We start from the raw sequence: 27,672 nt of genomic DNA on the forward strand, positions 1-27,672 counted from the left end.
GGCAACAAACGGAGAAAACAAGGAGAATAATGTCGGAGATGAACGGTGCTAAAAAATCACTTTGGCAACAAGTGTGTGAAGGTAAGACGATAATTACTCTTGTTGGTTATTTAATTTTATTCATTTATTCGGTGTGTGTAAATGGAACCAAATGAAAGTTGTGTTTTTGTTGGATTTATTTGTGGAGAGCATGAAGCTGAGCAGCCCAGTCCTCCCAGTCCTCCCAGTGCTGTGTGGACAGGCAGCAGCTCAGTGAGCTCCCAGTTCTCCCAGTACGGCACCAGCACACACTCTCCAGTCTGCTATGGACCTACCACAGCCACGGTCAGATGCACACACCTGCCACTTCACTCTGCTTCATTTCACTGCAGCAGCCTCTGAAGCTACAGTGTCTGGTTTCTGCAGGTGTGTGTGGATGAGGATCCTCTCGCTGGCGGCTCAGTGTTAGAAAAACCTCCTTCTCCAAGCCACAGGCACACGTCACCAGCTGGAACTACATCACCACCACACCATGAGCGTAAGAGGCATTTAATGAATGTTTTGATCATGAATTTACTTTTAATGAATATTACAGCACTGGTGGATCTGTGTATTGTATATGTGTGTGTTTCAGATCCCGTCACACGGTTCTTGGAGAAGAGAGTCTTTCCTGTGTTACTGCCTGGACTGGAGGTTTTGCTGAAAGAGGCTCAGAAACGCGGCTGTTTCCAGGTCTGGAAAACAAACTACAGGCAGCCAAAATAGTTAGATTGGTCTTTTTCAATGCAGGATGTCAAATGCTTTGTTTCCTGCTGTCTGAATGTTACTTTCTTTTGTGTTGCAGAGGAAGAAAACTGCATTTAACCCATGTGACTTCCTAACAGAGTGGCTATACAAGTAAGAATCCCCACACACAAACAGTTTTCCATTAATTCTCTTCTAATCTGACCCTGTGAATGATCTCCAATGTCACATTGTAAGTGCTGTGTGTCAAATATTGTGTGCTTGTGTCATGTTTTTTCATTCCCTCTCCTGCTCTTCCTCCTTCCTCAGCCACAATCCCCGCAGGCGAGGACAGGTTCCACTGAATTTCCATGACATCCCCTTTGTCAAAGACTGGCTCGGCATGCAGTGAGTGTCTCCTTCACCTGTCACCTGTCTCGCACTCGTGCGACAGCTGGTACCTGCAAAACCTTTGCATCTCAAGAAATGTGTTTTGTCTGAAAAGTGGTCTTTGATATTTTGGAGCTTCGTGCTCATCGGGTTCCTGTCAAATCTCCATTGTCTAAAGTACAAAACAAATATGGCAACAGATCAGATTAAAGTTATGACAATACATGCACATTCACAGATACATGAAGTGATGTTTTGTCTGCTGTCATGTTGCTTATCTCTTTATTCTCTCTATATATCCTCAGTCCCAGGCCTCCCATCCCTCTGTTTCTGCTCTTGAGTGAGGATCAGGCTGCTCTGCTCATTCAGGCATTCTGGAGAGGATACAAGGTACCCCTTCAAGCAAAATGGTGTTTACAGACTTTCTGTCCAACAATGTATAAAAGGACTAGATCTAGGACTACAGGCAGAGGTAAAAGGGCAATTTGAATCATATGAAAGGTATTAAATCTCCCTCTGCCTTCCCATCTGGATGAGCGGGGTCACCAATCTACTAAACATCAGGTCTCACAGCTCCTTCACCCTGAATTCATATTATATTGCAGTGTTTATGAAGCTCTCTCTGCTCGTGTTAGTCAGACTTACCACCTCCAAAACTTTTCAAATCGATTTAAGAAGTTACAGTGTGAAAGTGTGTTTTTAAAGTCAGAAGTATGAAGGAACCCTACAATTACCCCCACACGCCACAGTAAGCGTCTGCCCGTGTGTGTGGGCCTGTTAGGTTAGGATACAATAGGCTCCTCTTCTGCGTATGCATTGGCCTACAGTGTGATCTGCTGTATAATCCCATCGAGTTGAAAAGCCCCCTCTTTCACAGGGACTGCAATTTCATTCAGCAGCTTGATTATGTCATCAGTGATGCCAGGCTTTAATTCCTTCCTGTGTGGGCTTTGTGGTTGAAGTGCTCTGTACTGTGATATAAATAGACATTCACAGACGCTACCAGAGGCAAACAACAGCACTTCTGCACAGTCACACAGAGATAAATCCAGTCTTCTATCATATAACAATGCAAGTATGGGACATGTTTTTGTCCTTCTTTTTACTTTTGTGAGGATTCAGCTTCATTCTTGCTGACCTAACTGCTGACAGCCATGCAGCTTCATCCTCTTTGAATGATTTAAAAATTGTATTTTTGCACATAGTTTAATTAGTGGGTATGTTACTGGGTGCATGAAAAGATGTGATGTGAAGACTGTGTGTTTATGTATCCAGATTTTCAGGATTTGTGCACCAGCAGGGGGCAACACTTCCTCTTTTATTTCCCAGTAGCAACACAATCTAATTGGTCTCTGTTCACATGAGGTGGCAGCAGAGAGCCAGCTGTCTGTCAATCCTCAGTGTGTTTACACTGAACCCAGAGAGGCTCAGCAGGGCCACTGACAGCACTGCAGCCCTGCACCCCAAGGGATTTAGAGGAAGAGAGAGACAGTCCGAAAGAAACAGACTGTCAGTCGTGAGAGGATAATTCTGGAAGGATGAAGCTCAGGCTATGTTTAGAAAATTTTCGTGTGAATGGATGGATGACAAAAGGGAGGAAAGAGGCAAGATGATGTTGCAGTACAGCCTCAGATTAGGAATGGTAGAATGGAGGCAAATTCAGCCTTGCTAACATCTGTAGTGGGTACGAATATGGAGGGACTAGGAGGAGGAAGCCTCTGGTAAGCACAGGGAGGCTGTGAATGCAGCACAGTCAAGGTTTAGAGTTGAGTGTTGGCCTCTTAAAGACACATAAGATCATAACTTATTCAAGATCTACATGGTGGGGATATTTTGAGGCAAAGACCTGCCAGGCGTGGACTGGCTCCTGTTAAACTGGCTTGAGGAAAAACATCAGTTAACAGCACAGTGGGTGACAGAGCAGAGGCAACAGCATCAGCACAGTCAACTGGGCAGCACTGTGACACATCATTTACGTCTGTATATGTCCGCTGGCACGAGAATGTGTTTGCAACAACGAGATAATTCATTATTACCATTTACTGTCTCTTGATATAAATGCCTTCTGAGAAAACCCATTGCATGCTGATCATAATTTACATATCTTATATCTGAGTGAACAATAACAAGCTATATTTCACCATAATTGGTTCCAGTGTGAGATTTTTAAGTACTTAATAATATTTATATTTTGAGGGTTTATACTGTAAGTGCATAAAAGGATTATGGGATTTTGGTGTAGAAAAACTAAAACTAAAAGAGACATTTCACCCAATGATTAATATTCATAGTCTATGTCTATGTTTCATTATAATCCTGATTTTTATCCAAATTGCACACCTCTACCTTTATCAACATACAGCCTTCTCCCCACCCCCGCGCACTCTTTCTTTCCCCTTCAATCTTACACTATCTGCTGTTATATAACCTGCCTGACGCAGCACTGACTGCAGAAAGTGTGTGTGTGTGTGTGTGTGTGTGTGTGTGTGTGTGTGTGTGTGTGTGTGTGTGTGTGAGACGGACTAACAGAGTGAGGGCCAGGAAGCTGGTAAGGAGAGCATTTTTGTACATTGGAATTTTATCCCTCTATTTTTAATCTCTTTCATCCAAACCTAACTAAGGACTGAAGAAGAGCAGCGGTGGAGATTGTCAACACACAAACACACAAACACACACACACACACAATTCATATCTATGACCCCTTGTTTCACTCATATACAACTATAAAGCCTTGCTCACTCTAAACATGTGACATAATCTTCTTTACACTCTGTACCGTGGCCTACCTAATCCATTCATCCATGCCTGCTACTGTGATTCACATATAGAGAATTTGCAAACACACACACACACACCACTGATCACTAAGATGCTCGTACTCTCTCAAGTCTAGTCAGCTGAGTTGCAAGGTATTAAATAGGGATTATAATCAGGCTGTCGTTATTAAGAGGCTGTGGTCAAATAGTGAAGGAGACCTTTATTGTGATCATTTACATTTATTAAGCAGACGTACAGTGTGGTTGGCCACAGCTTGTACTCTTGTTTGCTTTAGTGCAGAGATTTTAAACGAACATCAATACCACTCTGATGGTGGTAGGTGAAGCTCCAGACGAGAGCTGATACAGCTGATTAGCTTAGCTGAGTATAGGACTGGAAATGGAGGGAAACAGCTCACTTGCCTCCAGACAAAAAGTGCAAATATAATACTCCACACTTTTAGGTATTTGACTGTTTTAATTATTGCTCTGGCCCATCAAATCAAAAACCTTGTGTTTGTGAGCTTGACATTCTGTTACTTTGGTAGAGATACAGTATTTTCCCATTTCCCATCGTTTTGCCAAGCTAACAGACAACTGGGTTTCATATTTACCATACAGACCTTCACATTGATCCTTCCATCTAACTCTGAGGAGGAAAACAAACAAGCAAAATTTCAATCTTTTTCTTTAAGATTTCATTTTCTTGGTTTCTTTGCTTTCAAATAAATCCACACACCCTGATGGTGATGTTCTCACATGAACTATAAGAAAATTCTCAGTCACAGTTGTTCCAACATCCATTTGTTTTGACTAAAAATGTCAGCCCTGTTCAGTCCTGATGTGTCTTAGGAAGGTCTTCTTGGAATAACGGGCCCAGTTTTAGTCAAAAAGTGGGACACTGTGAAGACTGGGTCGTAATCCACTGACATTGACATTAACTAATAGCGCTAGTTGAATAACGCACACACTCTGAGCTGTATAGTCAACTGCAGAATTGGGTCTGTGCTTCCAGCTGGATGCTCCAAGGCCTGCAATCAATGAATGGTTTAAATCAAGGTCCAGCATTAAGTCAGTGATGGGTCACGTGCAGTGACATGAAAGTATGTCACATGCACTCAGGACATCCAGGAAATCCATTGGATGGTGACTCTGCTTTGTACTCACTTCCCCCTCCTGCAGATGCAGAGGGGCTGTAGGGGCACACTGTCCCACGAGGTGATGGACTCTTCAAAGAATGATCAACCATGTAACCTTGGAATGTCCACATTTGTCTGTGATATAAAGAGTATTTTAGTTTTTATTTACCTCTACACGTTTTTACAAAAGACAGTAGGGTAACAGTGCAACTGCTTATTGTGTATGAGTCTACAGAGGCATGAATCATAGTTGCATGACTGCAGGTTGTATGACTGTTATGGCCTCAGTGGAGCATTGGTCAACAAAAAAATGATGATGGGTTGGTGGAAGAGTCATACGGATGGATGGATTAGACTGTGGTGGCTGTGTCTTTATACAGCTTGTCACTGTTGCTGATGATGTGACTACAGCCAGTTCCTCCAAACAGAAGCCATTGTACTGCTGCTGAGTGTGAGACTGGGAGAGAAGCTGAGTCCCACAGGCAGCTTTGCACATAAAGGAAGGCAGATTGAAAGGCTGTGCAGTGGGATTGAAGTGTGTGTGTGTGTGTGTGTGTGTGTGTGTGTGTGTGTGTGTGTGTGTGTGTGTGTGTGTGTGTGTGTGTGTGTGTGTGTGTGAGAAAGAGGGTGAGGAGGGCATACTCATACTGCTGGTGCGGATGGAGAGTCCCCCCATTTTATTATTTTGTGCTCTCTGTCTGTGTTTGCCTATGGTTGTGTTTTTGCATGTGATCATTCTATTCCTGTGCAGATTGAAACAGACGGCCACAGCTTTGTGCAGCAGCATAGGCAACTATAATAAGATATTGTAGTATCACGGGTTCATTATGGATTCAGACTGGAGAAGAACAGATGAATAAAACATAATTTGATGTTGTAAATGAGATTCATGTGTATGTGGTCACATACACGTTGTTACATACATACTGAGATAAACAAATGCAGTGTACTAGATGGGCTTCTTGCACACAGACAAAACAATACCCCGCCCCTGCTAATCAGCTGTGCGTATGCACACAGACATGCTTCAAAATGCTTCACGCACATGCACTCAACTTAGCTCTTTGTCTTCTGCTTCACACATGAACTGCCAGCCTCCTGCAGAAAGCTTGTATATTTACAAAGTCAGCTTTCCAAGAGCTGAGGAAAACCCATGTATCTTTATGTGTGTTACACATTTGACACATAAAGCATTGTCGCAATGGTCTCACGCCCCACAAATAGCCCCAACATTTAGGAGTACGATAGTTGGCAGCAACTGAACTTGAACTGGATGTTGAAGATTTCTGTAGATGTAAAGTGACATAGAGTAGGAATGGACACACAGATGCAGGATGTTGATCAAATGGTGATGGTGATAGACTCCAGCCCCCACCAATCCTGACCCTCACCCCTCATTTCCATTTCTATAGTTTGCTTTCATCGGCAGAGGGGTTGTTGCAGCGCTGTGACACTCAGTGAATTAACTATTGGAGCCTACAAGTCTTACCCATTCCTCAGCCCGTAATAAAGCTTACATAACAGACCCACTTTCATACGCGCTGCTAGTAGCAACACTATTGTCGCCACACAAGCGAGCACTCAAGGGAGAAACTTGGGGTTGAATGGAGAAGAAGGAGAAGGAAGAAGCAAGACTTGAGAGGTGGGAGAGAATACAGAGTGGAGAAGTGGATGGAGAGGGATGCATCAATATGCTGGAGAACTGAGAGAGAACTGGGTGTCGGTGTGAAAGAGGTTGAGGAGAAGGTGCACACCTGGGTATTGAAAAAGAAGAAAGAGGAATTAGAGCCAAGCTGAGACAAAGGAGAAGGGGAACACATGGTAGGAAATGAAGGAGAAGAAGGCCTAGTAAGTGGGAGGAAAAGGTGGGAAAGGAGAGTGGGCGCTTCATGGACTTTTTCTATTAATCTAAAACAGCACGTCTGTTTAGAAGTGTCTGAGGAAAGCCAGCAGCCCACACACAAACAATCACTACTTAGGTTTACTGCAAGAACAAAAGCATAACTCATGCTAACGGCAGACTGGGCATAGAGACTAATCCCAGACAGTGAATTGACAATTAAACTGTGTTAATAGTGTATGAAGTCATAACTTTACATAGACACATTAAAACTTTAATAATGCTGTACCTCCTGCAAAGCTCAGATCCTAAGCCTGATATGCCCAAAGCTGTGAGGCTCCACCAGCAAAAACAAATTCACTTTTAGTCTCTAATTGCAGCACGGATGATAGAACATCTGTAGTCTGTTGTTTCACCCTGTCTATGTTAGTATAAGTGATAGCAATTTACCACATAATATGAACACAATCCTATTATTTACAGAAGTGATTACATTACAGAAATTATGCATTATCAGCTGGACAGACACAGTGTGATCTGACATCAGGTTTTGCTGTCAGAAGGAATGCTTTCTCTGTTTAATCAACATACACTGGTGGCCTACTAGTACTGATTAGCTTGCGACTTAATGACGTTATTGAATTTATCAGTGTTTTGAATTTATGCATCTGCTGCATTTGTATGTCTGTTTTTTATAGATCAGGGCACGCCCAGATGTACAGGAGCTGCGCCAGTGGCAGAAAGAACTGAGGGAGCAACATAACATTGCCGAAACTGTCGAACAGTTTTGGGCCCAACGAGAGAGTCGAGGTGAGAGTATACAAACAGACTCACATGGTATAGCTTCATGCCAGGCTTCAGGCCTGCTGGCAACACAATACCATTGATCTTGAATATTCTCCTGTGGCTGACAGCAGCTGCTGACAGGCAGGCAGGATGCCAACACACATTAACACTGACACATATGCAAGCTACAGTGCATAGGTGTCAACCTATGCAGAAGTATTTATTCTATGAATACAAATATAAAATGACTGTGTAATAAACAAGCCTACAGTGTCAGACACACACACTTGAACAGAGAGACACAGTATTTATTCCATCAGGGCTGTGAAGTTAAAACAGAGATGAGGATTCTGGGAGCACTGACACAGAGAAAGAATGAGGACAGCGAAAGAGAAAGAGACAAGGCGCAAGAGAAGGAGAAAGAAAGAGATGGAAAACTGCAAAAGAAGGAGAGAAAGAAATGTCTGCGGGGCTCGGGGTGTACATGTGTGTGACAGAGATATAGAGCAGAGGATGGGAACATGTGAAGAACGGGGGGTGGGGGTGGGGATATAAAGGCAAGAGGTAGCAAAGATACACACACACATACATGAAGGACAGAGTAGAGCAGCTGAGAATGGCCATGCCCGGTGTGACTGACTGGCATTGTAGTTCAAGTAGACAAAACCTTGTCCTTGTCCACTGTACAAGTGATTCCTGGTGGGTACCAGTAAGTACCCACCCCCTATATCCTAGGGGGTACCTGTGCTGATTGGACTAACTGGTCATGATGCCCATAGGATACATCCTACTGATTTTGCTGAACCTCAGAGCTTTTCCTAAAGTTACTTTGTGAATGGGTTGTGGTAGTATGTGAGACAGAAAAGGCACATAGACATGTTTTTGTCACTCAACAATGAATAACACCGTAACAAATGCAGGTTGTTTCCATATGGACACATTCCTCACAACAAAGGCGCTCACTCCAGCCGCGGCAGGCTGACGAGCATTCTTCCACCGGGGTACAACAGCCACGGTGTGCTGCTACTGCTAACTGCGGCTATTGCTGCTGTGCCGCTACTGCTGACCTGACATTCTAGCAAAAGGGGCCTGGGGATGTGTGCGAGTGCACAAGAGTGTTTGCCCAGACTGCTGCCCTCAATGGAAGCCATTTTCTGACTTCTTCAACAGCATGTGAAATGGATGGGAATGGGAAAGAACCAGAAAGAGTGAGATAGAAGCAGAGCTGGGGGGGGGGGACTGGGGCGGGGGTTGCTGAAGTTGCAGATTCTTTGCTGGTTTTGCCCATTGTTGTTTTGAACTGGAAGCGAGTGTTGACCTCCAGTACTGACATATAAAAGGCATTAAATGAATAAGAGGATCCCTCTCTCTAACACTTACATGCTCTCTTAGACAGTCCAGCAACAGCTGCATTCATTACATTTGACCTGTGGAGAGCAGCAGGTGATCCCTCTTCTCCATTTCAGTTTCACAGTCTGAAATCTGAATTAGTCAAAGATGGATAGAAAAACAATAAGGCCAAAAGCAAAGTAACCCAGAGAGCAAACACACACTGATACTCAAGGTTAAAAGGTCACGGCTCATTGGACAGGTGCAGCTCTCAGCAGCTCATAAATCACCACAATGCTGTCCTTCACAGTAGCTTGACATGTTGGATGTTTACCATCAGTGCAAGCACTACTAGTACAGAGTAGTTCGCTAGCTTTAAGTAATAATGACGACTCACAGTACTTGTATTAAAATAGCAATTCATCTATAGTATATTATGAAATCGAACACTCTTTTAAATATCTTATTTATTATGAATTATTATGAATCCTAATAGTAGCTGCTGCATTATTAAAACCCTAAAAATAACGTTTTAGTTTTTAGGTGAAACAAAGAGTATTAAGGGCTGCACTGGTGCAGATACAGATAGAGAGAGATGCACTGCAGACAACAAAATATATGTTTAGTCATTTTAAAACCACACTCAGCCACAGTTTTAGACATTAGTATGTAAATAAAGCAAAACTGTTGATGGCTGCTGTGGTGGAATAAATGGCCAAATAAAGCAGTCTGTTCATAACAAGCTTCACATCCATAATGTCAAAGCCATTCCCTTTTACTGGCAGATAAAAAAAGGCCACCACAAAACCTTTCATCTGTCACAGGGAGCAAGTGTTAGTAACTGGCTGAATCGTGATCTGTTAAACGGGGTCACATTTGTTTCAGCTCAGCCCTTGTTAAAATAGTTTCCTGTCAATTAGCAATGGATGAATAGGACAGCTTTACTAAATAATTTAAAATAATTTTTTATTACTCAAAAACTAGCTAGACAATTATTTAGGTTTTTGAACAGGATAAGTCTATAAAAACCTACACAAAAAGTCTTGAGTGAGCATGTTTTGGTTTAACATGAGTCAATCCTGTGAGCTTTTAATTTTTTAACAGGAGATTTTATTTCCCAGGAAAATGTATTATGGTCTGCTTAAGAAAACAATGAACCTACTCGTTCTAAGGATACAATTCTTGTTTCCTCCAGTTGGCTCAGCCATGACAGATGTTCCTGAAAGTCCCCATCCTGGCAATTCAGATGTTTCCATCCAGGTGGTTCCCCCCACCCCACAGACCAACATGGTCCACATCCGCACCCCCCAGATGACCCCTGAAGCTGGTGAGTGGCTGACCCCCAGCATGGAAGAAACAGCCTCCACTTCACTGAATGATTTCCTGATTGTAGCCGAGCCCGTTCCCCCGACATTAATAGGAACTCACAACCTGAGCTAGACCGGTTGTTTCCATTAACTGAAATTGTGAGCTGCTTATACAAGGTTTGTGTGGTGTTTAAAGGCTATTAAACTCTGTTAGGTTGTTGTTGAAATGACCAATGATCAGTCAAACAAGCCATTAAAAATGCTTGTAACAAATTGGATATGGCCAGACAGGTATTTATGGTCTAAGATCCCTGTCTAATTACCGGATTGCTTTTATTGCCTTTTTGATGGATCACTTCCCTTCATGGGTCTCACCCAACGAATGAACACCATATAGTACGGTTCACATATTATACTGCCGGGAATCAAACCTCATGTACGAGACTTAATATTTCCAGGCCTGTATCTCACTGGAGAATATTTCCTCGATTGTCATTTCCCTTTTCCATAGCAATACATTTCACTCCACAAAAGAGGTTATAGCGTGTCCACTCAAGCCAGGAACTGAGGCCAGAGTGAAAGGTGACTTGGCATACATAGCAGGACTTTCTATCCTGTTTACCAGAAAGGAAATTATCCTGTCACTGAGACAGAGAATTAAAAGAGTATTTAAAAACCTCACTGAGATCACTGGTGTGACTGACAACTTTTGACAGTGTAGTCAATGAAACATAATAAAAAAAATAATAATAGTGGTTAGATCTTACTAATTTACAATAATAAAGATTACAAATCTTATGAATCTCCTGACACTAAGTGTTAGGTTTGGTGATGCAAGTTTATGTATATAATAAACAAAATGTGTGACAGATTAAATAAGAAGCATGTAATCTGCAACACTGTTCGCCTGTCACTAATAAACCACTGTTTCCACCACACAGACATGTTTGTTTATGGCTTATGCTTAATATACTGTATAAAAACATTCACTCATTAAACACATGATGTAAAATATTAGCGGAAGAGCTGGAGGAGGTGTCTAGGGAGAGGGAAGTCTGGGCATCTCTGCTAAAGCTGCTCCCCCCGCGACCCGGCCCCGGATAAGCGGAAGAAAATGGATGGATGGATGTAAAATATTAGCATTGCAATAGATATTTAAACAACTAATTAAGATTTTGACTCTGTACGGTGGTGATATTTCAGTATGTTGCATGTAAATGTTTTGCACGTGTCTGCACATTTTGTGTATTCTCCTCTATGACAGCAGAGTGACAGTGTTTGTTTTTATCTAATATGTTCTTGGTCTTTTGCATGATGTGTCTAATGGTTAGACTTTCCATCACCCCTGCTGAGTCTGACACCCTCAGCCGTCTGTTTTTGTTGCTGGGAGCGATCAAACGTCATCTTAAATGTCATGTCTCACCCATGGAAAGTTTATGAAATGAGATTAGCAATTCTGGATAAAAAGACTCTGCAGTTCTTTGCTGTCCTTAATGTCAACTTAACAGACTGTGCTAGTTGCAGTAGCTAAGTGTCTTTTCCTGACGGTGTGTCAGTTAAAGTGAATAAAGTGCACTCTTGGCATATTTCCATTACTCCTTTAACCTGACATACCTGAGAGGACACTTCTGGTTTCCTCTCAAGTGTCTCTGCAGAGCAGCGAAGCGGTGATCTTGTGACGGATGACTTTCCTGACTATCCCAGTCACTGATGAACACTGCCTCACAGTGACGCGTAAGGAGGGTCATGTATCTCCCTTTGCAGGTATGTGGATGCCTGGCAGACAGCTGCCACTGGGTATGGTGATAAAACAGCCCATTTCATTCTGGGGACATCTGATACTGCAGCCAGCTCCATAGAGTCTGGCAGCACTGGGTCCGACTGAAACTGGATCACACAGCAGGCGGGAGGGGCACGAGGCAGTCGGAGCAAAGCCAGATAACAACTGGTCCTGGGCTGAGATTTCACACTTAAGGTAGAAGTGCAGCACACAAACGGTTTACACACAAAAACATTTCAGGTCTGCGTGTACTAGTTTGAGTCGACTAGTTATGATAACGTGTTCTTAAATATACCCAGTATATATAAGTTGGTTAAACTCCTAAAACCCCCTAAAATGAAAGGCAGGTGACAATATTTAGGGATGTGAGTTCCTGACGCGGTCTAAAAACAGCCCAGTAGAATTACTATGACCTTCAGGATTTAAGAGGAAACTGTTGCAGTTTAACTAGTCATAATGAGACATTATTGGAGAAAAAAATATAGAATTTTTAAAGAAGAGATACTCAAATATCAGTATAGTAAATATGGTTTCAGCTGGAGCAGCTGGATAGTTTAGCATTTAGACTGAAAATAGAGGAAAAAGCTAGCATGACTTTAAGGGTAGAAAGAAACAGCCTAGCGCATTCAATATAAAACTGTAATAGGCACTTATTTTACATTAAACTGTTACTGATATTCTTCTCCAACTTTCTGTACATTTCCAATAATCAAATATTAGATAGTAATGGATATTTGTGTCAGTGTCGAAAAACAAGTTGGGCACGCTTCAAAGAAAGATTCAATAGGATAAAAAAACATAACTCCAAAATAACCTTGTCACCACCTAAAAGAAACACAACATCCAATTAAAAGTTAACTACAAACATGACACTTTTATTGAACTTTTTTTTCCTGAATCATTTACAGAAACAAGAGTTGTTGTTGTTGTTTTTTTTTCTTTTTCTAATCAGGGGAATCAAGTTCTATACATAGGCATGCTGCGTCACTGCACAGTCACAGCTGTGAAAACCAATATCACCCCTGTCAGCTGCCCCACTGGAACAGTCTGAAGGCAAGACAAATCAGGAGGGGACAGGCAAGGACATGTCAAACCCGAAGAGGATGGGTGTTCGAACAGGCTGCCCAGGGATGACGAGCTTAACATATAGAAGTTTTGTGCAAATTTCACCACAGTCTATTTGATTTTAAACACAGAGACAATATCAGTTGGACGATTCTCTTATTTTTACCCTCAAGTCTTCAAACTAACTGGTATTAAATCAGTTATGTTGACATTTTGTTCCTGTATATAGAATCATACCACTTTGGACCATTCCCCCATGACTTTGATCTCTTTTGTGTTTAAGAAAGCACGGACATTAAGTGTGTCATCTGGTATACACTGAAATTATGATTGCTGTCACTTGACCTTTACATAAATAGTTAATATTCAAAAGTACGTCTGAGAAAGGTCTTACATGTAGAAATGGTGATAAGCATGCACAGATAGGTAGTTGACAAGTGCAAAATCTACGAAGTCACATGTTATTCTTCTTCTTTTTTTTTTGTACTTCACATTGAGTGAGAACATCACAAGAATTGAAACATCCCCCCTCACCTCCGGAGCTTTGTCTCATTACTGCTGACCACCCAAAACCCTGAGGACAGTTCTACTTCGTGGGCTATGACGTATGGATCTGTGGTCTGTAGCTTGTTTCTGACCAGGGTCCAAACAGAGCCTGACGTAGCGGGACAAGCTCTCTTTGGACATGGAGCTGGCCTGCTAGCACCCGTCCAATTTTAGACTAGCCAGTGGGTGAGACATAAACATAACCCGTAAATCTTTTTTTAGTTAAGGGTTGCTGTAAGACCAGGGTTCATCACAATGATTGTTGATGGGCTTGAAAATATTTATTCAGCCCTCCCTGCTCTGTTTTTGTAATTATGTCCAAATAATCACAGAATAAGTCTTTGTTTACTGCATGAAGTACCAAAAAAAATTATTCACAGGCATTGTAATGTTTCTGAAACAATAAAAACAAGTATGTTTTTATCACTGTAGCTGTTGCAGCAAATAGTGGACCACTGTGTTAACTGCGGGTACTGTGCAGGAGGTACAGACAATGTAAATCCCTATAAATGACAAATCATAACAAAAAAAACATATCTAATGTAGGCAAAATATTTTCAAAATGCTAGTTTAAAAAAATAAAAGACACCAGCAAGAGAAAAATAAAAGCATAATGTAACAACAAGCAAGTGTATGAACACAAAGCAAACCAGTTAAAAAAACAAAACAAAAAAGAAATTCCCCAGATAAAAACAGTTTGCAGTAGTCAGTTCTCCAGTAGATCATATGACACTGGTGTCTAAACTCAGCCTACAGTTAAAATAAAGAAAGTAAACAAGCAAGCAAAGTTGTACAGCACTACTATGTACACAGCTTCTCAGTTGAGAGCTGGTGTCAAGATGAAGGGGAAAAGGGCGTGAAATGGAGACTCCGGTGAAACAAGAGTCCTTCTTGGCACGGGGACTTGAGCTAAAGCCGACCACAGCGAGACAGGAGGAGGATGAGGTGGTGGTAGAGGAGGAGGGAGAGACACTTCACCAGATAGAGACAACAACCACACAGAGCAGAGCAGCACGGCCGCCCCCACATCACGCACAAACACACACACAGGCAGACCGGGGAGCCATTTTCTCACACAGACCGAGGCTCACTGAAGGAAGCCTGTCGCATGGACTCCCCTCGGACCATCTCTTGCTATCTCCTTCCTTGCTCTTTCCACACACCTCTCCCCTTCCATTTGATCTCCCTCTTTCTACCTTGCACTGTAAATCTGATCTTTCTAAGGCTCTAGGATATCTCCACACAGCCGCCACAGCTCTATATATAGTCTGGCAGTGTGACCACTGCATCTGCATCAGTGTTGTTCCTGTAGTTCTGTGCCTCACTGGGAAGTCGTGTGTAGAAATATTTAGCACCAGAAAGCAACCTTGTCTCCGAATTTCTTTCCCCATCAGCTCCTGACATGCATTTAATCACAACACGCACGTACGCACACATAAACACAGATAGAGGAACTAAGAACAGGAGATCATGTCATTCTCCGACCATTTCCTCACTCCGTTTCCTGCTGATATAAAGTGGCAGTTTCTCCTGGTTGGTTCAAACTGCCAGTGGCCAACAGAGATGTAGGAGAGCAGCACAGCAGTCTGACCTAGATTCATGAACCAGTGCCTCCCCGCTGATGACTGACGCCCTCTTCGTCCAATCAAAATCCACTCTACTCGATTGTTTATCTAACAGCAGTTCATTAGCAGCGTATAATCCTTCAGTTCAGGTGCTCCAGGCTGCTTTTGTAGTCAGTGGTAACTCCTTTTCTGACCACAGTTCAGGGTTTCACAGTTTGTTTTTGCAAAGTGTCCATGCAGGTGGGAGGATGAGGCAAGGTGAGAAGAGTTACGTGTTATATTCACAAAGAGAGAGATGCAGACTTTAAACAGAGATTGAGAGGGAGGAACAGGGCTGGAGGTAACAGTCTGAAGAGGGAAGGTTTGTCGAAGTGGTAGAGCTGAGATTTAGGGAATTACACACACACTCCTTCCTCTCATATACTGTTCATACACACCCACAGAGGCTGGATTCTTTTTTTAGAGGGCAGTGCTCGAGCTGTACAGTTGCCCGTGTGCTCTCTCTCTTCACCTGCGCTGTGGATGGATGGAGGACCGAGCCAAATGTTTCCAATCTAGCACCAGCATTGTGAAAAACAGCAGAGAAGACATACCGACCGACAGGAAGAGAGAGAGATGGGGCAGGAAAAAGAGATTTCACAGTTTTGAAGGATGCTTACAGTGCTGTAGTCACAGGGGAGCAAATCAAAGAAAAGGAAAAAGAATACTGCATGTTGTTGTTTTCAGATGAGTCAGCGTATTTTGTTTTGCTACTTGCTGGTCACACTTTAAAACCCTTTATATAGAAATTTGTGTGCTAGAAGAGCTTTAGCTCTGTCCTCCATACCACGTTCGCTCAGTCTCACACACACTCATACAATAGTTGATTGGCACACAGTCAGTGTTAAAGTCTGTACACAGAATGAAAGGGCCCTGTTGGCATCCATGTTTTAAGTCCAATCCAAACAGGCGGCTTCTCGTCCTGGACACACCCATCCTCACCCTTTCAATCCACTTCTTCTCTTCTCTTGCTACCTATCCTCTTTCCAATCCTCTCACTCACCACAGCTGCCTCCCCGTGTAGGTTGGAGGGGCAGAGGGCACCTGTAGGACAAACAATTACGTTTGTAAGTGATAAACAATCTGGATAGCATCGTATACTGTGTTCACACATGCATCCCTACACACATGCACACAGGAAACACATTTGTCATTCAAACTTTTTACTCACATTTGTCTACAAATCTCTCTCCGCACCACTTTTCAAAATCCTATTTTTGTCACCCTTACTCTTAAAGTTTCGGTTTTGTTTACTCACTAAAATCTTGTTACACAGGATCTTTGGACTTTCAAGCTGCCAAAATTCAGAGGACATTAGAGAGGTGTTGTTAAAAGGTCTACACAGCCCATATGTTCACAGAAATTAGGCTTTGCAAGCAGATGCGAGTGAGTAGTGAACATTTTTTTACACCATGTTTCTCCTTTCAGGCTATATGAAGGCTGCTGCTCTATCCTTTGAATGGTGGAAGTAGTCAGGAATGTAAAAAATAATAATTAAATGAAGTTAAGTTAATTAATCTCCCTAAAAATAAAGGTTGAAAGTTAATCAAGGGGTTAGTAAAGGAGTAAAAGCTGTAAAATAGTAAAGAAACAAATTCAATGTTTGTCTGTCATATAGTAGGTCTCTTACTGTCCCAGATTTCAAGGGAAAACCATGAAGAAGCAACATTTATGTTTTGCACTCCACAAAGCTGGAACAAATCTCCAGAAAATGTAAGGCCTGCCCCTTCTCTAACCACATTTAAACTCGTACCACACATATGCGTATGCTTAATGAAGCTTACAGACATGAAGCTGCAGCCAGGACCATAGTTACTGAGCATAAAGAGTGGGAATACGAGGAAACAGCTGGTCTAGCTCTGCCTAGAACTAACTACAGCCTCCTACGAGCACGCTACAGCTTCCAAACTAAAACTGTATATCTCACTTGTTTTACCTGTGCAAAAACTGACGTGTAAAAACAATTGACAGGTTGTGCTGGTAGGCTGATTGTTAGCACTGAACAGAGCCAAGTTAGCTGTTTCCAGCTGTTTCCAGCTGTTTTCAGTCTTTGTGCTAAACCAGGCTGGCATTAGTTTGATATAACACAGGAAACTGGTGCTATATCTTCTCATCTAACTCTAATTTATTTTAAACCTAAACCGTTCTGACTTTGCATTTGCATCAGATACTGTGTTCTGTGCTTTCTTCTTTCTTTGTTTCACTTTTATCTTTTTAAGTTGCTGTATTAGAAACTTCTTTCTTATCTATAGTTTCTATGCCTTATGCAAAGCACTTTACTTTAAAAACGCTAGAATAAAAGCTTGCATTTCAAATGGACACACAAAAACACTGCTTGTGCAAACTAATGATATTTTATGCAGAGCAGCTTAAGAAATAGAAATCTTTAGATTCCCTGTGTTGACTAAACAGTATGCCTAGCTGCAATCTCTAGGAATAGTGGCTACAAACGAGCTTTTAGTCAGTGAAGAGTGTTGCTTCAGCATTTTATCCTCCAGTGTTGTATGAGGTGGCGTGTGGTGCTGTTTTGTGGCGGGCTTAATTCATAACACAGTGGCTAGAAAGCGGTCACCTGTGCCAGCCAGAGAGCCCATTCATCCTGCATAATGAAGGGCGTGACAGGCCGGCAGACATTCCCATCACTCAGTGGACAAATAGCACTGCAGTTTATTTACACACACAGAAGCACATGGAAGCTCTCTCACACTCACCCAAGCACAAATCAATGTCATATGAGTGACCACAGGTGACAAACCCATCCATGCATATACACACAAAATACAAGGCGCGCGTGCACGCACATGAACGTGCACACACAAGCTGATAATGCACGCACATAGTCACACCTCTCCCTCATTCTTGTGTAGTGACGTATGGTCTGGAACGCACAAATGTGCATGCAGTCTTGTCGGCGTGGTCGAATGAGAGAGCGGCGTGTAAGCGGCGTGTACCTGTGACTGGGAGGATGTACTCACCGCTCCCCCATTCAGGATCATGGTCATCTCAGTGGGCTGGTAGACGTTGCTGCGGAAAGGAGCACTGGGCCTGGCACCGGTGTTACTGTTATGCTGCCCAGCACCGGCACTGCTCCTCAAGCCTGGCATGGCATAGGCAGAAAGAGAGGAGGACAGAGATCAGTCACTGTCACTTACCACACCACTTGCTGAGTAATCCTCTTGTACTTATTTCTAGCCAAAAATATTTCGTCACATCCTATTCATCACTTTGGCCTATATTCCTCCTACAGCACGTCCACATGTGTAATATCTGTTCTTATGTACCTGCTGTGTTCTCATCGTTGTATCCATAGCCCTGGTTCTCCACAAACTGCCTGTGAGAGAGAGGGATGTCTTCATCAAAGCTGGTCTCCCTCATCCGTGTCGAGTTTTGGGAGGTGTCAAAGTAATCTGGAGCAGTGGGCTGTGGCGGGGGTCTCAGGCAGGTGTGAGATTCAGGAATGGCATGGAAGATCAGCAGCAACCATCCCTGAGCAACTAAAGCAATGGCTAGAGCTGGGTCATTCCAGTCTGGAGACCTCCCGAGCCAGTCGTTACCATACAGATAGAAGCCCACCCAGGCCACCCACAGCAGCAGTGATAGCAAGCAGGTCACCAGCAGCCAGACAGTATTGCAGCGCCACTGACGTGTCTTTCCACACAGGGCCAAGGAGGCAGCAGTCAGCGCAGCTAGTAGAAGAGCTAAGACGTAGCTACAGGCTAATGAGAAGTCCAGAGGCAGGTACTGACAGGCTGCTCTTCCCTCCCTCAGCACGGTTAGGAGCAGCCACTCTGCAGCAATGATGCCCTGCACAGCACTTAAACCCAAGGCCAGGCCCGTCAGGGCGCAGCCACCAGGACTCCGACGCTCCCGGCCCAGCCTGCGGAGGCGAACACCTTGCACCAACAAGCAGGAGAAGCAGATGGCAAACAGGAGACCCCACAAGGCCCTGCGGAGCAGACATAATGATTCATCCTGCTCTATCAGGTAAGCAAAGCTCAGGCCGAACAAGCCGAGGATGCCCAGAAGCAGCAGGAGAATGGGTCCCACACCGCTGCGCTTTTCAGCCTCACTGATGTGGCGTAAACGGCACAGTAGGACTAGGGCTAGCAAGATGGCAGCCAGCACCCCACCAGCAGCCACTGATTCCACAGCCACACCCCATATGGAGTCCAGGTCACACAGGAGAGTGTAGGGACGCACAAGACCCCAGCCACAGCCTCTTGGGAGAGCATTAGAGTCCTCAGAATCTTGACTGCTGGCACGATGAGCAACAGTCAGCAGCAGCAGCAGGAGCACCGGGAGGAACGCCATCTCTGTGAGGTCAACAGGACAGAAACGGAGAAGACAGAGAGGGAAATGATGAGGGACAAGGGCGGAGAAATGGAAGAAAATGCAGAAAGGCAATGGGGGGAGAGAAAGAGAAAAAGAGTGAGTCATTCTGGTCATAAAAGTTTGGATGGCTACAAAGCTGAGCAGTCATTCCCACAATAACCATTCGCCTCCCAGTGACAAAAGAGACAATCGGCCAGTGCTGTGTTTTAGTGAGGAAACAAAGGCCAGTAGTTCATGTGGAGTCCATGACTGAGGCTTTTACAAAAAACCTCACACACATCCTGTTTTGATAGTGGCTCATTGTCCTGCCTGTTTAAACTTTTAAAGGTTCTAAGAGTTCATTTTGTTGCTCACACCTTTAAATAAACTCAAACATGAGAGAGAAATACCTGCAAACCCAGAAAAGTCCATTAGAGGTACACATCAGTTTACAAAGAATTAGGGTTCAAATAAAAGCGCCTGCAGTTTTTCTAAAGACAGTTTCAGGTGTAAAATGTGTCCAGCCTTGTTCTGTGAACTGGCTGCTGGAGCACTGACAGGAAAGCTGCAGCATCATGCATATTTTCAAGAAATACTGAGATACAGAGAAAGGAACTAGTGTATGCGAGGAGTTTGATTCACTATCAGGCATCTAAGGGCATCTAGCAAAGTGTGAGATGATGCATTATACACTGCACACAAATACACAGCGCCTCAAGCCCAAGTACAAATACGTGTGGGATTTTAAGAGAAGTGTCCCAGTGAAAAAAAGCAATGACAGTGTGCAAAATCAACGCTGTCTCAGACTACCTTTTTCTTTATTCATCTCGACTGTCAGACGGCAGCGTACACATACAAGTCCACAGTCTTTTCATTGAGGTCTCTGTTGGGATGATCAGTGCTGTCGTTGCACCTGACAAGCCGTGTGTTTTATGGGAGGTTGATCTGTATTTGAAACCAAAGCAACACCACACACACACACAAGCACCACACAAGACACATTTTCTTGCCAGGGTACTGTTAATTGTCTCTCCACTCTATAGCTAAGCTTTCAGAAATTCCTTCCAAGCTGGCTCATACATGAGTGTGTTTAACAATCTGTACACACACACACACACACACACACAATGATCCTTTCTCTCTATGCTTAAAGCCACACTTTGGATTGTTTATTTCGAAGGACTTAAGTCTTACTGTAGTCTAGACATAAAAAAGTCTCCTGATGTCCACAAATGGACTGTACCACAATATTTACATAACGGAGGACAGTGGATATCCCCAGCTTCATATTTTCTCTCCCTGCCAGTAAGTCAGGCTGAGTTACACAGCCAGGCCATCAGGGGAGAGTGCTCAGTTTAAACACACACCAGCCAGGCTACAGGTCACACACAGTCCTTCCAGCATGCAGCTTGTAAAATGGGGCAGACAGCTAGAAGGAGACAGGCCCTAGATACTGAGTGTTTTATCATAAGAACAATAAAAATAGTGCAAGGAAGTCTAGTGGCACTACAAAAAGTGATGGCGAAAAGAGGAAAATTGTAATGTGGAAAACTACAAAGAATTATCACCAGAATTTGCATCTGTCCTTGGCTTTATGGGCTTTACAACAACAAGTTTGAGCTCATTGTTAAGCTGTTTTCAGCTATTACAGCTCTAATAAGTCACTTTATACAATGGCAGACAGATACAATTAGAAAGTAGCTCATAAATGTAGTGGAGCATTTATCAGCTAATGAGCCAAATACGTTTCTCAGGGACTAGAGATAAAAACCAGAGCTAAAATGAGAAGGAATATTGCATCAGGTAGCCAAAAATAGGTCGTCAAAATAAATATGATACTGTTCTGTAACTGCTGGCATTGTAAATATGCATCAACTTAAAGGGTGACAACATGTCAATGTTATGTCCAATACTTGTTTCTGATGCTCCCAAGAGGGCAAAAAAGGGAGTTTTTAATGAAGGTAAATGGTTAATTCTTCCTCAAACTGTCACTTTATGTTTCTGTGTGTACATACACTGCGTGTCCATACAAGCTTATTATGTGTCTGTCCTCATATCCATCTAAAAGCATCATCTTTAAGGCAGCAGTTGTTTACAAGTTGTGAAATATCATTATTTATTTCTGTGGGCCCCCAGAGGGCAAATGTAAAAGATTCATGTGTGCATATATATCTGTGTGTGGTTGGTGCATATTCATTTGTTTGGAGCTCTTTCATGTATCCTTCAGAGATTTACACCCTCCAAAATTCTTCCTCACGCCTCCTCATTACTAAAACTCTTTGCTCTCTCGTTTCCTGCTCTTATTTCTGCCTGTTGTTTCCTGTCGTCTCTTTGCCTGCTTTATGCAGCAGCTCACAGCCGCCGGTTAATATTGGTCTACATTAACATCAATCAGTGCTTACAGAGGGATGAGTCACCAAAAACACAGTGCTGGAGCTTTATACACACACAAACACCTTACACCACTATGCAAACCTGCACAAGTGGCACAAACCCTGACACATACATATTCCTGATAATCTCGAGCCTGTTCTTAACATCATGTTGTTTTTCTAGTGAGCTGCTGATAACTATGGTTACGCCCCATCTCCAAATAGCAGGAATGAAATAAGAGAGACACAGAGACAGAAAGGCTCACCTGTCCTAAACAAGCCAAGCAGACTTCTCCCCCTCTGTCTTTTTCATACTTTTCTGTTTGTCTTCCTTGCCATCTTCTTTGTCACGGGGTCAGAGCCCATCAAATCACACTGATTTAGATGAAGTGTGCACACTCAACAAGAGAGACTTGTGTCCTGCACGATAGTGACACTAGTGACTTGTTCACTCACTCACCCTGTCACCCAGTCACTCCCTCTTGCACAGATGGTTGCTCTGGCTGCTTTTTGAGTGTGACTTGGCAGACTTGTGAGCTGAAAGCTGAAGGATGCACACACAGGGCTGCCAATGGCCACACATACACACACAAGGACATGTACGCAATCAGCCAGACATGTAAATGCAAACTCATGTATGCATGTGTGAGCATGCACAGCATACAGTACACAACATGCACCTACAGCGCACATACCACACATTTAAGTCCTATTCTCTGCTTTTCACTAATGTGAATCATGTGAAAACACAGAGAGGGAGAGAGAGAGAGCCCTTGGCCTCCCGCTTTGTGCGGCACAGAGGATCCTGCTGCCGCCTCATCCTCCCCTCCCTCCCTCCTTCCCTCCCATCTTTCTAGACGTGTTTCTCTTTATGTCAATCCTGCTCCATGCAGCCATTTCTGTCCTCCCTCTATTTGAAATCCTCTATCCTGTCAGATTTCAATGCCACCTCTCCTTCAGAGCAGCCGAGCGGTCTCATCGCTCCGCTACATTAGTAGATGTGCTGTGAAAGATGCACTTCACACACCTCCTCTTCCCACATTTCCTCTGCTTTGCACCCGCACTGTTTAATCCCAAACAAGCCTTTTCCTTCCATTTCGGCTCCTTCTTCTTCTCTTATGCCCCTTCCTCCTCCACTCTAACCCCCACATCATTGCCTCCCACCCTTTTGCCTTTATTCTTCTTGTGTATCTTATGTAACTGAGGGAATGATCCAGCTCCTGCCAGTTCTGGTGCATGGCTGCTGTTTCTCAGCCATCATCCACCTCAGTGCCAAACAGCTTGCCGCCACTCAGAGGTCCATCTTAGTTTTGCATTCTGCAAGTAGCAGGTTTACATGCATTCACACTTCACGAGTCACTTGTTCATACTGAACACCAGTAGACAGGCTGGCACAATGCCCATGTATGCAGGCTCTACAGTATTTACATGTAAATAGAACACTGAGATTGGTGGCATATATAATACGTGTGTGTCAAGGCATCACATTCTTGCACAAAGCTGAAGAAGAATACAGACGTGAGAGCGCAAATGTGCAGCACTGCAGTCATTCAAATCTGCTTCAGGCTGGATAGGCAGGGATGGGGAAATCTAGCGAGCCATCCTGTACAATTACAACCTCCTTTAATTATCAGACATAGCACACAACCAGATGCTGTCTAATTACCGTGCTGATAACTGGGAGGATTATTGCATTTTGACGACTCGCTTCAGTTCCAATTTTTGCTCTTATGAGTTATATTCAGACTACTGGGACAATAATGGAGAAAATGTGTCTGTGTCTATATGAACGTGTAGATATATGACTGGAAATACACTCATCCAGCTGTTGAGGTGAGAAGGTCATTAGTAGGTTTTGTGCCGGCATCTGCTTGCTGATGAGGGGTTGTGTTACCCCGGGCTTATCTGCTTTCTTCTCTATTACTAACTGACCTTTCCTTTTCTGACAGCTGGTAAGTTCTGAAGAGTTGCTAAAAACCTCTTATTCACTGTATTATCTTGACTTTAAAATAAAAACACCTGTTTTTTAATAAGCATCCACTTTAACAGCTCAGTTTACCATTGACGGCATCTCAGACTTACTGTGTGTGGATAATTGGCTTGAAGTAGCTTCCTGAGTTGAAGTCAGGTAGGAAGTAACATTTAGAAAAGCCTGTTTCTTTACTTCCTTTTTATGTGCATGTGCAAACATGGCTTTTTTAGATTCATACATCAGAAAAATTATTATGGTGTGAAACTGAGACAAAAAGGGTTTTGAAATGTAACCACTGGAATACTCTCTCTCTCACCCAAGGCCACTTTTGACAGGACACATGGTTGTTATAAACCTTGAACTTGTGACTTGCCAGAGATGGCCTTACAAATGGTGCTTTCAGCTCGAGTCAGAAAACCTAAAATCTGCTATTTTAGAAAGATATTTTTATAGTGCAAGTTTTCTAAAGCTACTAAGCAACACTGAAACCAGACATTTAATATCTTACTGCAAATAGATTAGTGCTCTGAAACAAATCTGCACTAACTGTCCTAAATAAACCATAGTGTTTTATATTCTGATAATGTTTTTAGTAGGAGCTGCCTTTTCCTTCCCATTCACAATGTTATTTGTTTGATGGACTTGGCCATAAGCCAGATATTTTCTTCTTGTACAATTGCAAAGTAATGCATTTGGCACAACCCTGGAAACTCACGCAACTTCCTACATTAACCAGGATGTGCATTGCATCATCTCATCTGCTTGATTTTGCCACCAATCTGTCGACATCTCTATCCTCACAGCTTTGACAATCATTTGCAGCTGACCAGTGACAGATAAAAGAACTGAGAAAGGGGGAATAAGGAGAAGAAAGAAGGTGAGAGAAGCAGTAATATGGAAAAGGAGTTAGTGAGGACACATTTTGGCAAAAAAAAAAAAAAAAGCTTCACGGACAACAAGAAAAAGCACAGAGAAAATTGGAGGACCTTGAATGGCAAGACTAAATAAAAAGACCATTCATTGACTGCATCGTCCTCCTGGGTGTCATCATGAAGAAACTGACAGTGGAGGTATTTTGCCCAGCCTTTTCAGACATCCCTGGCCATCCTAATTAGGCCTCATTACCATGTGACTGGGCAAACAGCAAGACCATATGCTAATTGACTTGGCAATTAATAGTGCTAGTGTTTCATCTCAGCCCTTAAACCCCTCTCTCTATTCCCTTTCTTTTTCTACATCAACAAAAATGGGATGATCAGTCAGATGTGAAGGTATCCCATAACTAAATATGACCCCTGGAATCAGAGACTCAGACCTCCACATGTCATGTGTGCTCCTTCCATGTGATATCAGTGTGCACCTTCCGTTATTGGTTATGTGATGGGATCTGGTGTGGGATGAATGGGGAGTTTGATCGCAAAATCCCAGTGAAATCAGATTTGGTTTGAGAGCATGATAGTGATCAGAGGAGCAGGAGAAACAAGGAGCAGCCGGATGTGTGGTAGAAGAACTGGAGCGAGCCTCGCGCCTGGAGCATTTGTGTGTGTGTGTCTGTGTGTGTGTGTGTGTGTGAGGGAGGAGGGGTGGGAGCATGATCACATGCACATATGAGAGGCGATGCACGGAAGTCCCCATGTATGTGAAATCTGCTTTCTGGCTCCTACACACAGCTGAGTCATGTGTACATAAACAGGTCAGACACACAAAATCACCCAAACATGGTACATATGGCATCAGCCCTGAGGAGCTATTGTAGCATCCTCTCTCTTCCCAAGAGAAAGCCAACTAACTCATGAAAGCGCAGAGAATAAACAGCTTCACTCTGATGAATATTGATTAATGATGGAAAACAGAACACTCCGAAATAGGCCCGGGAGCTTTCTGAGCACACAAACACCCAGATGATAGCGGCTCAAGGTTCACCTATCATCTATTGACTATCTGAAAATCAGTCAATACGCCGACATCCATTTCTACACAAACTTTATTAGTCTACTTGGACTCAAGTGGGCATTGAAGCGCAATATCTTGCCAATTTAGACAACCCACCTAGGGTCATACCCCTTGTTTATGAGGCCAGCGTGGGAGACACATGTCTCCTAGAGGGAGCTGACCAAGGGAGCAGCTTAATGCAAACACACATTGAGAGAATGCTCTTTTTTCTTTTCTTTTTTCAGCACACCCCCTCTCTTAACAATACCGGCCACATGGGACGGTCCCTAGGGGATTCCAGAACAGTGTGTTTGTTTGAGGGAGCAGCACTAAGACCATTGTTGTTGAGGTGTGTGTGTGTGTGTGTGTGAGAGAGAGAGAGAGAGAGAGAGAGAGAGAGAGAGAAATAATGACATATAACTTCTAAACTAAGGACTGGAGCAGTCAGGGACACTCCTAAAATATCCCAGTGTACTATGGGATGAAAATGGAGGCACAGCTACTAAGAGGGCAGCGTTTTTTTTTTTTTTTTATCCTCCTGAGAAAAATATAATTTCACACAAGTCACAAGTATCATAATGTGGCCAAGTGCCCGTTGAGGTCAAGGACATGCGTGCCAAACACTGCGCGTAAATGTGTGTTTCTGAAACATGTCTACACTGCGTGCCCTCTGTCCTTTACACACTTTTGCATTTGGTGCATCGACGTCGCCTTTCTGCCAGGCTGTCAGTGATGCAACTTCCACCACAAACACAGTGGTGATAAGCCCCGAAACAGCGTCATTACAACACAAACAGAGATGCATTCAAATCAACACATTATCCACTGTGGGCTCACCCTCTCCACTGTAACATACAGCATATCACGCACACACACAGCCACAGGGATGTCACACTCACCTACTCCCCATTCTCATTAATCAGTGGTCTACATGGCGAGCGGCACGTACCTTAATCAGTGTAAACAAATCCTGTCGAGAACGAAAGCAGACGCACAGTTGTCAGCTATGATCGGAACCAGAATGGAAAATGTCACATTTCGGTATGAGCACCGCTCGCTGCGTTTGTGTATTCTCTCTCCATCCACATGGATTTGTTCACGATCAGACCAGATGATTCTTCCTTTCCCTGGTTTCACACCAGAGGAACCCGGTTATTCAGCCCGTGTCTGTTGTCCTCAGAGGCAGAATGGGCATCGATGCCGAGTCCTGACAAGTCCAAACGGGAGAAACGGAATAAACCGGGGTGTCAGATTAAACGTGGAATCGTTTCCCCTTAAATCCTTTGTTCAGCGGTGCGCATCTTCTACTCACTTTCACTCTGCACCAGCGCTGGAGCACTCGTTCAAATCTACAAAACACACATTGAGTCGAAATCCTGGGGTGTGCAGAAACCGACCCCCCCCCCCCAAACCAATCGGAACCCCTTCTCCTGCTAGTGGAGAGCAGCTGACGCTCACTGTTTCTCGCCGCACATCTCCCCAAATGAACGCATCACCGAAACTGCGCTCCGCACAACGTGCGTAACGAGGATCCTTCTAACAGCTCTCCCGGGGCACCGCGGTCCCCAGTGCCTCGTCTCTGCCTTCCCTCACCTTAACTGTTTTACTGTCTGATAAATTAATTGATGTCTGACGAGGGACCAGCTTATTAAACCCTATACGCACCGCGGCTCTCTGTCACACACACACACAGACGCACACACACATACGCGCACACACCTCCTAAATCTACTGTTTAAAGGTGTGTATCATAGACTGTGCGCACAATATGTACCCCATAAATTATGCTGCTGCTTACTTCAAGTTCGCGGTACTGTTTTCTCCTAGTTCACTGCGTTAA

At 43.5% G+C, this 27,672-nt stretch overlaps 2 protein-coding genes across 5 annotated transcripts; one reads left to right on the forward strand and one right to left on the reverse strand.

The window, feature by feature from the left end:
• iqck (IQ motif containing K) lies at nt 1-15,820 on the forward strand. 2 transcript variants are annotated; one of them, XM_026350292.1, is made up of 11 exons: nt 1-81; nt 188-324; nt 406-517; nt 614-711; nt 824-876; nt 1,033-1,110; nt 1,398-1,482; nt 7,527-7,638; nt 10,139-10,270; nt 12,015-12,225; nt 12,983-15,820. In XM_026350292.1, exons 1-10 carry the CDS (start codon nt 30-32, stop codon nt 12,107-12,109), a joined length of 954 nt encoding a protein of 317 aa, XP_026206077.1. In that variant the 5' UTR covers nt 1-29; the 3' UTR covers nt 12,110-12,225; nt 12,983-15,820. The 2 variants fall into 2 exon arrangements, with proteins under 2 accessions (XP_026206077.1, XP_026206067.1); XM_026350282.1 differs by lacking the exons at nt 12,015-12,225; nt 12,983-15,820 and having other exon boundaries at nt 10,139-11,249.
• gprc5ba (G protein-coupled receptor, class C, group 5, member Ba) lies at nt 12,878-27,664 on the reverse strand. Of its 3 annotated transcripts, XM_026350264.1 has the most exons (5): nt 27,145-27,664; nt 26,782-27,039; nt 18,527-19,558; nt 18,197-18,342; nt 12,878-16,289 (listed from the first exon to the last, which is right to left on the reverse strand). In XM_026350264.1, exons 3-5 carry the CDS (start codon nt 19,554-19,556, stop codon nt 16,245-16,247), a joined length of 1,221 nt encoding a protein of 406 aa, XP_026206049.1. In that variant the 5' UTR covers nt 19,557-19,558; nt 26,782-27,039; nt 27,145-27,664; the 3' UTR covers nt 12,878-16,244. The 3 variants fall into 3 exon arrangements, with proteins under 3 accessions (XP_026206049.1, XP_026206057.1, XP_026206043.1); XM_026350272.1 differs by having other exon boundaries at nt 18,221-18,342; nt 26,782-27,664; XM_026350258.1 differs by having other exon boundaries at nt 26,782-27,664.
• Nucleotides 27,665-27,672: the final 8 nt, after the last annotated feature.

This window comes from Anabas testudineus, chromosome 8 (assembly GCF_900324465.2).
Source record: "Anabas testudineus chromosome 8, fAnaTes1.2, whole genome shotgun sequence".
NCBI lineage: Eukaryota > Metazoa > Chordata > Actinopteri > Anabantiformes > Anabantidae > Anabas > Anabas testudineus.

Bases quoted from the DNA above. Each gene is read 5' to 3' on its own strand.
- iqck (XM_026350282.1), top strand. From the start codon at position 30: ATGTCGGAGATGAACGGTGCTAAAAAATCACTTTGGCAACAAGTGTGT. The intron at 82-187 runs GTAAGACGATAA...TTATTTGTGGAG, and splicing joins TTGGCAACAAGTGTGTGAAG to AGCATGAAGCTGAGCAGCCC. The intron at 877-1,032 runs GTAAGAATCCCC...CTCCTTCCTCAG, and splicing joins CTAACAGAGTGGCTATACAA to CCACAATCCCCGCAGGCGAG.
- gprc5ba (XM_026350264.1), bottom strand. From the start codon at position 19,556: ATGGCGTTCCTCCCGGTGCTCCTGCTGCTGCTGCTGACTGTTGCTCAT. The intron at 18,343-18,526 runs GTACATAAGAAC...ATGCCATGCCAG, and splicing joins CAACGATGAGAACACAGCAG to GCTTGAGGAGCAGTGCCGGT. The intron at 16,290-18,196 runs GTACACGCCGCT...TTTGTCCTACAG, and splicing joins GTACATCCTCCCAGTCACAG to GTGCCCTCTGCCCCTCCAAC.